Here is a 10,700-nt window from a genome sequence, read left to right on the forward strand (position 1 = left end):
GGGGGGGTATAAATTTAAAATGTATTTTTGAACCTTAGGTGCACACCAGCCCTACCCAACTGTTCCTTTCTGCTGTCTGGTTCTTTTCAATTCATACTGCCAATCAAGAAATCTGGTCTCGCCCGGCCAGTGTGGCTCAGTGGTTGAGCGTCGACCCATGAACCAAGAGGTCACCAGTCTGATTCCTGGTCAGGGCACATGTCCAGGTTGTGGGCTTGATCCCCCAGGGGAGGGGGGAGGGCGTGCAGGAAGCAGCCGACTGATGTTTCTCATCAATGTTTCTATCTCTCTTTCACTTTCTCTTCCTCTCTCTCTAAAAAAAAAATCTATAAAAATAAATAAATTGCACAGTAAGACAAATAGGGCTGCGGACAACATTGGGGGAATAATATATCCACAGAAGTAACTTTACAAGAATGTGAGGGATACAGCCAGCCTTAAAAAGTCACAAGCTCTGTAGCACAGATAAGCTAAGCTGGGGGCTGTGTGTTAGCTGTTCTGTCCAGGAAAAAAGAGATGGGAATTATTATCGCAGTAACTTTGAATCTGCTCAAATGAACTTTACAAAAGTTCCAATTTCAATAAGGCAACTATTTTTAGTAACAAATCACTTGGGACACTCCAAGCAAATGACCCCAAACAAGCGAATGTCGTGACGTCACAGCCTGAGAAGCGCTTCTGGGAGCCTGGATTAGTCACTCTTTAGTCTGAACTGTTTACAGGGATGACATGATGCTCATCGCCCCAGCCTCCGGGTGACAGGCTGGGCTTGGGGCAGCGGGGTCTCCAGAGTGGGCCCCTCTGACCACAGCAGCCTCCTGTATTCACTGGGTGTGTGCTACCGACATCACTACTTTCCGTCTGTGCAGCATTTTCAGACGCAGTGCCTTGGAGCAGGGTCCGCGAATGCCTGCATGTGGGTCAGAGCTGCCCCATGACCTACTTTCGTTGTCCGTGAGCTACCAAGGGTTTTCACATTTTTAAATGGTTGAAAAAATTAAAAAGATGAATATGTCCTGACACATGAAAATTACATAAAATTCAACTGCACTGTCCATAAATGAAGTTGACTGGAACCCAGCATGCTCATTGGTTTAGGCACTGTCCATGGCTGATTTTGCATTAAACCACACAGTGCAGTAGGGGTTGCCACCAAGTCTAAGATATTTGCTATGTGGTCCTTGACAGAAGCAGTTAGCCAGTCTCCATCTCAGAGCAGCATCTTATCAAAAGCAGGAACCACCAGGCCGGCGTGGCTCAGTGGTTGAGCGTCGACCTATGAACCAGGAGGTCACGGTTTGATTCCCGGTCAGGGCACATGCCCGGGTTGTGGGCTCGATCCCCAGAAGGGGGTGTGCAGGGCGCAGCTGATCAATGATTCTCATCATTGATGTTTCTATCTCTCTCTCCCTCTCCCTTCCTCTCTGAAATCAATAAAAATATACTAAAAAAAAAAAAAAAGCAGGAACCATGCTCAGGGAACAGACTGGGGTTCCAGGTGGTTTTCAGCAGGGGCGACAGGTCACAGGGAGCACCCCCGCACAGAGGCAGCCTCCCTTGGCCGTCTGCACACCGTGATGCTGGCAGGCTGCTGATGCACACAGCGGGTACCAGAAGAAAAGGGAGCATGCTGACCTGACCGGGGACGACTGGTGGCTTCTAAGTTGGTGCCTGTGAGACTGTGCTGGGGCCTGGGGACAACAGGACAGAAAGTCTGAAACTGGAGCTCTCTGGGAAAAAAACAGACAGGCTCTATGTTCTACACCCAGAACGTACTTCTTCATGGTGTTTAAAGAAGGATATACAAAGGGCTACTTCTCCATACAGAGGAGGAAGAGATAGGGGAAGGGTGGCCAGGAAACGAGAAAGGAGGTCCGTGAGCGAGGACAGGAGGAAGCGCGTCTCGTACTTGCACAAGTGTAGGCGTCCTTGCTGGTGAAGGCCTTCGCACACTGGCTGCAGCTGATGGGCCCCACGACGGGAATGGCACTGAACGCGTGGCCGTTGAGGAGCTTTTTGTCCTTCTCCTTCTCTTTAGAATCCTTCTCCTTCTCCTTGATTTTATCTTTCTCTTTCTCCTTTTCCTGCCGAAGAAAAGAACCAAAGGTTCACTGAACACTGGAAGGCCTTCCCTTCCCCTGAGCCACCAGGATGGCACGTGGCCAGCAGCGGTGGGCGGAAGCTTGGAACGAAAGTCAGGCAACATGTCCTAGACAATGATGTTTTACTTTATTTTTACATTTTGTTAATCCTCAGCTGAGGATATTTCCCCATGGCTTCCTCAGAAAGAATAGATGGGAGGGAGGGAGGGAGGAACAGCAATTGTGAGAGAGACACATGGATTGGTCACCTCCCACACGCACCCCGACTGGGGGCAGGGAGCTAAACTGCAACCAGGTATCTGCCAGAAACCCAGGCATGGGCCTTGACCGGAACCGAACCTGTGACCCTTCGGTGTGCAGGCTCATGCTCTAACCATTGACTGAAACTGGCCAGGTCAACCATTTTTAAAAAATTAACTTGTGAAAAAACACAGGAAGTCTGGTCAGGCTAAGCAGCTCTGTTGCTGGCTCACTCGGTGCCTGTTTGCACCGACAAACACCATGCCCAAGGCCCAGCACCAGAAAGAGGCCTCCAGTGCTAGGGAAGGTGGTGTCTAGAGTGGCCCAGAACCCTCTTCAGGACACCCAAGCATAGCAGCGAGCAATGAGCAGAGGGCAGCGGGAATTCGGGAGCAGCCTGAGGGAGAGGACGATGATGGAGGGGCACAAACATTACCGAGGTGCCTCTCCGACTTCCTACACCGATCCCAACCCAAGTGAGGGCCCGTCTCTGAGCTGTCTCCCTCACTCCAGCCAGAAGTATCACACACCCACATCTACACGTTCAGTTCTTACTCATTGGAACGCGACGGTGCACAGATGCTCACGCTGGCCCAATTTTCAAACTGGGGGGAGGAGGAACTTAAAGTGGACAATGTCAAGGTTATTAGGAGCACTGTCAGCGCATCCAGCTGGCTCATCAACAGCAACTGAGAAGTTTCCTTTCAAACCCACTGGGCCGTGAGCTACAAGCCGCAGAGTAGGAAGAACGCACTTCGAGGTTCTCACAATCACTACCTGTGGGGCACCCATTTTCCAGGGAATGCAATTCTGTTGCTGCAATCTAAAAAAATTCCTGGGAAATGAGCACCCCAAAGCCCGTGATAATGACAACTACGGAATGCCTCACCTTCTGAATCAACGCCTTCCTCACAAGCTATTTCATCTGATTCAGCAACTCTGAAGTAGGCAGGGTGGGCACTGTGCTTCCCATTTTACTACTGAGAAGATCAAGATCAAGGACAGCGACATTTCTGAAGCACTCCCATGTGCCATGCACCGCCAAAAGCAATTTACATGCATTTTCTCACAACCACCTAAGGAGTCACTAAGGACTAGTTACCAGCTTGGAGCCGGTGAATGCCGCATTGGAGGCCCCACACTAGTAATGCCCGGCTGGGATTACGATGCAGACCTGGCCGACCCTACAGCTCAGCTCCCTTCACGTCATTCCCCTGCCAGGAGCTGGAGAGGTCTGTTGACTCACAAAAGGTCACACAGCAAACGATCAGCAGGACCCAGGCCTCCGGCCTCCTACTCAGAACCGAAATGACGACTGTCTGCTAAGTCTACGGTGCAGGCAAAGTCCTTTTTAGCAGAACACACAATAAAAACCTAAGCACGGAATTGCTACACTTTAAACTCTAAAAAATAACAAGAGAGGAAGGGAGAGAAACTACTGTACTTCACTTTACAAAACAGGAAACTGTTATGAGGGGAAATTAGTAACCGCTAAAGTACATAAAGCTCTAATAAAAGTCATTAGCAAAAATTAAGTTTATCAAGTAATTTCTTTCTTTGAACTTAATTTTGTTGAAGGCTTTTCCATATATATATATATATACAATGTTCATCTGAAAAGCACCTGACTTTATGCTCCAGAAAGCTATGCATGCTCCAAGAGTAAAACAAAGCTATGGCAACTTACTCCCTCAAACCTTGCAATGCCTTTCAAGTCTGAATATATAACAAATAATACCCTCATCCTTACAACAACCCAAAGCCGTCCTTCCAAGGATCAAACAAAACAGAACAATACACTCCATTGTCTCTGTGTTTATTAAAGTCAGTGCTTCAGAGAAGCCAGGCTCTTACCTCCCCATGTTTTGATCCTACGAACCTCACTGTTATCTGGGGTACTTCATAAAACCGACCCCATTTTACCGACATGACTGACCCCCATGCCAGGAAAGATGCTCTCACAGAAGGAGGGGCTCATGCCAGCAGGGTCCAGCCCAGCAGCTTCACGCTGCCATTAGAGAAACCTTCAGAGGAAGCCAGAGACTGGTTGAGAAAGGAGGGTGGGAGGGAGGGTGGGGAGAGGGAGGGTGCGGCAGTGGCTTCCTTAACACAAGCTTAACTATTTGAATGCTGCCCGTAAGCCAACTACCCTAAGTGATGGACACAGGAAATGAAACAAAACTAATTTCCCAAAATGCAGTGTGTGTGGATGGTGCTGAAGCTGCAGGCTGGGGACTCTGACAAGGATTGAGCCAACGTTTTCACACTAGAAGCTAAGCATGCCTTGCCCTGGCCAGTGGTTACAGCGTCAGCGGTGGCCTGAAGGGTCCTGGGTTTGATTTCGGTCAAGGGCACGTATCTTGGTTGCAGAATAGGTCCCCACCCTGGTCGGGGCATGTGGGAGAGGAAACCAATGGATGTGTCTCTCTCACATCAATGTTTCTCTCTCTGTGTCTCCCCCTCTCCCTTCCACTCTCTCTAAAAATCAATGGAAAAATATCCTCAGGGAAGGATTAACAACAACAACAAAAAAAAATAGAAACAAATGCCTCATTTTATAAAAAGCATTAGACAAACAACTGCATCTTTTTAAGAAATCAGAGAACACTCCGGACAGCTGTGAAACAGGCTGGGATTACGCAACCTGTCGCGTTGCAGATCTCAAAGAAGGTATCGGCGAGATCAGGATTCTGTGTGAAACACGCTGACCGTGTCCTCGCTGTCTGCAGAGGGCAGCTGCGTGGCAGGCAGTCTGCGGAGGGCCACCCCCTCCTGTGAAGGGGAACACGACGCGGGTATGCACACTGGTGTCTGAACGCTCTGTAGCAAGCACTCACTAAGCGGAAACAGTCCTCTCTGTCAAAGGTGCTGGGAGACAAAAGCAGAAACTGCCAGCCTTCCTGTTGTGCTTCCTGTTTAGGCTCTCCGCCTTTCAAAAACAACCAATACGTTTACCTACACCTCATGCCACCTACTGATGGTGCTTAAAAGGACACGTGGAGATCAGCCTCAATTTCTCAAATCCTACGTGTATGGAGCTACGGGCAAACAGCATTATCCAGAAGAGGAACCGTCAGCCCCTCGGTGGCTGGCTTTGGCTCCTCTGAATATTATATAACTGTTTATTACCATATATTTAGAATTTACATAACAAATTAACATAATGACTTAATATATCTCGGCTAATAACTTCAAATTACTTTATATATGACCCTTAATTATAAGGAAAGTGGAAATTTCCAAACCATTTCTAGAGACTTTACGAAGAATTAGAGGTGGTGATTTAATATAATCCTCAGAAAATGCTGAAATTTTCCCTTTAAATATACGAATGCCTATATTGTACATCAATGCAAACAGATTAGATGAGCTCTAATAATATCTCTTTAAAAAATAATTTAAAAGTAAAAATGTGTCATTGTCATAAAAATAGCATTTCTAGTGGTTTAGCATTATGGAAAAGTCCCATTATTCAATAACTACGAAAAGCAGTAGAGTTCGTGTCATCACACTAAGAAATTATTCACTTATTTTTGTGTTATCATTTAGAGCAGCAATGTTCAACCTTTTCCATCTCGAGGCAAACAAACTAATCACTAATATTTTGTGGCACTCCACACACACTGGACGCCTATTGTTGTGTTGGCTGTTGTCACGTTTTTAATTGACAATCTAAGGGAAAAGGGGTCAGAGCCCCTGCCTAAATACTCAGGAACTGCTTGTTTTAAACGTTCTTCTCGCACACTGGTTGAAAAATCACTAGTTTAGAGAATAAAATACTTCTGCATAATAACACTCTACTGTTAGTGCAATGACATATAAAAACAGGGTATTAATGTAACTTAAAAATGTTACTCTGGCCTGTGTGGCTCAGTGGCTGAGTATTGACCTATGAACCAGGAGATCATGGTTCAATTCCTGCTCAGGGCACATGCACGGATTGTGGGCAGAGGATCCCCAGTAGGGGCCTGGCAGGAAGGAGGCAGCCGATCAATGATTCTCTCTCATCACTGATGTTTCTATCTCTCTCCAAATCCCTTCCTCTCTGAAATCAATAAAAAATATATTTTAAAGTTGTATTGCTTCAGTATTTCCTCTATTTCTTACTACCGCTTGGTACATTGACAAAAGCTAAAATGTTCTACTGGAGGTTCTAAAACAATCCTATTTAAAGTTAGCTAGTAACAATTACGAAAGGTGACTCTTACACCTCTGAATATATTTGGCCACCGGGGGTACTCTAAACATCTGAGACTATGAAATAGATTGCAATCAAGGTTACAGACTTGCAATTTTTCGAGGTTTCCATTGCTAGAGATACACTAGCCCCCAGAGATCGAATCTGGAAGCCGAGAAAGAGGAACCATCTCATTGCAAAAGAGTGTTGTCATTTTGACAAGAGGTCAGCAGATGCGATTTCTGCCAGTGATGACAGGCTACCCTCTCACACCAATTACCTCCTTTTCTCCTGCCCTTTCTCTTCATCCTCCCACCAGTAAACTCTAGTCCTCTGAGATTAAAAGAGCTTTTTTTTTTAAAAAAAGACACTGTTCAGTGACAGATTTTGTTTAAGGGTGAGCCTGAAACCTAGAGGACTACTTGCTGGAAGTCGACCACACGAGGCTCTGCCTTAATATTGTCTAGTTCTGTGGCCTGAAACATACTTCTTTGTGCTTCATTCTGTGAAATAAGGAGGCTGGGACTTTTTTTAAAGGTCAGGTTCCAGTTTCTTAGTTCAGTCTTTTTTAAAAATATATATTTTTATTGGTTTCAGAGAGGAAGGGAGAAGGAAAGAGAGGCAGAAACATTGATGATGAGAGAGAATCATTGACCGCTGACTCTCGCACTCCCCTCACCGGAGATGGAACCCACAACCCGGGCATGTGCTCTAACCGGAAATAGAACTGGTGACCCTCTGGTTCATGGGTCACTGCTCAACCACGGACCCACTGGCTGGACCAATGGCACTTACTTTGCTCTTTTTACTGCTGGACATTTTATTCTTGATGTAGCTGAAAGTGCGGCTGACTTTTGTCCCACTCTTCCCTTCCAAGTCTTTCTTGGAGGGGCTCTGCGGCAGGAAGCTGTAGTTCTCCTCTGTTATACTAGATAAAAACAAAAAGACTATTTTGAAAAAAAATAAAAAAAGACTACAGAAGTTATTTTTTTTTAAATTAAAACAGCTTCTCCATCCTTCTCCACGAGCATTCTGGTCAGGTGTTCGTGTAGCTACGGGTCAGCTGCCTTATGTACTCACATGGAAATGGGAGGCAGAGTAAGAGGCGGACGGGGGCTGCTGAACATTTGATACAATAAGGTCAGAGAACAGCCCATGTTCTGTGGCCAAAGGCACTGTATCATCTCACATTATCACAAGAAGGGGGAGTCCAGGACAGAAAGAGACTTAGAGAAAGACCACATTCATACAACTTTTATTACAATATATTGTTATAATATACTATTTTTATTAGTTATTGCTCTCATCTCTTACTGTGCCTAATTTATAAACTGAACTTTATCATTCGTATGTATATATAGAAAAAAATACAGTATACATAGTGTTTGGTACTATCGCTGTTTCAGGCAGCCACTGGGGAATTTTGGAATGTAGCCCTTGAGGACAAAGGGGACAGACTACTGTACACACATACACACACACCCCGAAAGGGTGTTAGATTTATGAAGTAAAAATCCCCATAAGCGAAGAGCACACAAGCTCATCAAGTCAAACGGAAGTGTTTCTCATGTGAATAAATGCAAGCCCTTTGTCATTAGGACAGTGTAAAGAATAAAAGTGGGAAAAGTACTGAAGACATTATGTAAAAAGGATACAGTCTTCATTACAAACCACTTCTAAGCACCGTTCCAAATTTCTCTCTCAAAAAAGTAAGAACCCAATGAACTCAATTAACTTAAATAAATGCCACAACACATTTTGGATTGTCTGCATTTCCCCTTGGGAAAAGGAGTAACAAATAAATGGACAGTACCTCTCCGTCAGATTAGCGCTGGTGTTGTGGAAAGACCGGGAACCTAGAACACAAAAATGGCAGAGAAACAGTGAGAACCAAAGGCTTGTACCCGAAAGAGAGAGAAAATGTCTAAAATGTTTACAAGGACACAGATGAAGCAGAGACAGCATCTGAAAGCCAGTGTGTGGTGCCTTCTCCTCCTAAGGGTTTGGTAGAAAGAAAATGAAACTTGAAACCCTCAAATTAGAATGATGATAGGGAGTCAATTTCCCAGGAAAAATGTTTTATCCAGGATTCAATGGAACAAACCCCAAATTAAGAATGTTTTTCTAATGTTCAAACATACATAAAACATGTTTAATTCTTGTTCTTATCAAATTCAGTTCCTATTGGCCATCATTCATAGATGATGTCACAGGAAGAATACAAAATGGGAAATTAAATGTCATCATCGGTTTGCTGTTTACTTTGCATTCAGACATTTTTATACTAAAAGCCTAGCTAACGTGTGTGGTATTTTCCTGCGCGTCCCTGGGATGGGTGAGTGAGCAGGAAGCAGCATCCGAGCTGGCGTAGGGGGCCTTGGCCGTGCGTGTATCTAACTTGGGCTGAGATCTCAGGATTTCGTTTCCTCGTCTGGGAAAGGAGGGGATGACAAAGATGTTGAGGCCCTCTCCAGGCTGGTGCTTGGTAAACTGAGTAGCGCAGGTCCATCCTCCTCCTTCCACAACGCCCGGACCAGACACTGAAGGGTCATCAAGCCGAAGGCTAAGCCAGACCGAGGATCCCCTGCTGCTGCTTCTATCCTAGGCACTCCCTCGTTTCCCTGACCCCAGCTTTCATAAAGGTCCTCTCAAAACAAAGAAAACAAAAAAACTGCCCTAGCCGGTTTGGCTCAGTGGATAGAGCGTCAGCCTGCGGACTCAAGGGTCCCAGGTTCGATTCCGGTCAAGGGCATGTACCTTGGTTGCGGGCACATCCTCTTTAGGGGGTGTGCAGGAGGCAGCTGATTGATGTTTCTCTCTCATCGATGTCTCTAACTCTCTATCCCTATCCCTTCCTCTCTGTAAAAATCAATAAAATATATTTAAAAAAAACAAAACTAAGGCTGCGTCAGACAGCAGGGCAATAAGTAGAACAGAGGGCACACCATTATTATTAACCCCTAAACTCCCAAACTGTCCTAGATTCTGAACAGAAATGCAAAATTGTAGTTATTACTAAGTACATAGCCAACAGGCGGGAACACTGCATAAGAAACTTAAACTCCGCATCTTCAAATGTCTGCCTTCTGGTTTTCCATTTACCTGTTTAGCGATCTTCTATTTCACTTAGGATGCATGGTTACCAAGGAACCCATAAGAGTGAGATCTGGGACCTGCCCCTCAGTTCTGCCTGGTCTAGGTGTGAAATCAGCAGCATTTTAACCTTAGGCCTTCATTCACTTACACAAAACAAACACCCCTCCCTGCAAAGGTTGGCTGACATCAGTGGAGTTAGAACTTTCTCCACCCACAGGCGCCCTGAAGGCTATATGCAGCATTAACTCTCCGCCTGCCAGGACTCCTGTGCACTTAAGCAACTACCTAGTAAGTCACCACACGAGTCATTTTAACAAACTGAAAAGAAAAGCCATAAAAATACCAGCCAGCACAGAGACTAGCCCAAAATAGGCTCCCAGCAGATTTCTGTCAAATAAATTAAAAAACTGTACCAACAGTGTGTAATTGAGCACTGGGAGACTCTGACTCCTGTAAGGGCTTTCAACCTTCCCAATGCTGAAAACTTTTTTCACTCATTTACTATGATCTTTTAGAAGTGGTTCTAAGAACAGACATTAATCTCCATGGCTCTGAGTATGAAATAACCAACGTTATTTCCATCACATAATTAATGACAAAAGCAAAGCAATCTGTATTAAATTAATTTGTTAGTAAGTATGTGAACACAGTATATTGAACACTTACTGCCTTGGGAAATTCACAGTGTACATACCAGCACCTGAAACCTGCTTAAACCAGTTTCTTACATTTGTCTGGCCATGAAACAACCCTTCTGTGCCTCCCCGCCCCCAATGCTCACTGGTGTTTCTGAGTTTAAGGAATACGTTTTGAGGAATGCTGTATTCTTGACTCAAAGGTTTCTTCAAGCTCCTATACCTTTATGAGCCCATCATCGCTTTCATCATCACAATTTTCTACTAGTGGCGGAAGAAACGCTACTGGGGCCTGTTTTATCCACCATGCTGACCTACCTCCCACACTATTATGAATACATTGAGATGAAGCAGCCTTGTCAGGTCTTTAAACTGGGTAACGTCAAATACGAACATACTGATCTGAAACCTACAGTGTCGGAAAAGGACTGGGGGGGGGGGGGGGGGGGG

At 45.2% G+C, this 10,700-nt stretch overlaps 1 protein-coding gene and 1 long non-coding RNA gene across 4 annotated transcripts in view; one reads left to right on the forward strand and one right to left on the reverse strand.

Moving 5' to 3' along the window:
• LOC107184371 overlaps positions 1 to 1,379 on the forward strand; it is a 26,593-nt gene extending 25,214 nt beyond the window's left edge. Inside the window, exon 3 of the long non-coding RNA XR_001515196.1 lies at positions 1,368 to 1,379. This is a non-coding gene — a long non-coding RNA (uncharacterized LOC107184371). The remainder of the gene's footprint in view (positions 1 to 1,367) is intronic.
• AKAP13 (A-kinase anchoring protein 13) overlaps positions 1 to 10,700 on the reverse strand; it is a 66,215-nt gene that overhangs the window by 25,131 nt on the left and 30,384 nt on the right. For all 3 annotated transcript variants that reach the window (XM_015569132.1, XM_015569131.1, XM_015569133.1), the window contains 3 exons: positions 8,333 to 8,375; positions 7,315 to 7,447; positions 1,910 to 2,084 (listed from right to left, as the gene is read on the reverse strand). In XM_015569132.1, the coding sequence (XP_015424618.1) occupies positions 1,910 to 2,084; positions 7,315 to 7,447; positions 8,333 to 8,375 (351 nt within the window). The remainder of the gene's footprint in view (positions 1 to 1,909; positions 2,085 to 7,314; positions 7,448 to 8,332; positions 8,376 to 10,700) is intronic.

The sequence above is a fragment of the Myotis davidii genome, unplaced genomic scaffold (assembly GCF_000327345.1).
Source record: "Myotis davidii unplaced genomic scaffold, ASM32734v1 scaffold164, whole genome shotgun sequence".
NCBI classification, from domain to species: Eukaryota; Metazoa; Chordata; class Mammalia; order Chiroptera; family Vespertilionidae; genus Myotis; species Myotis davidii.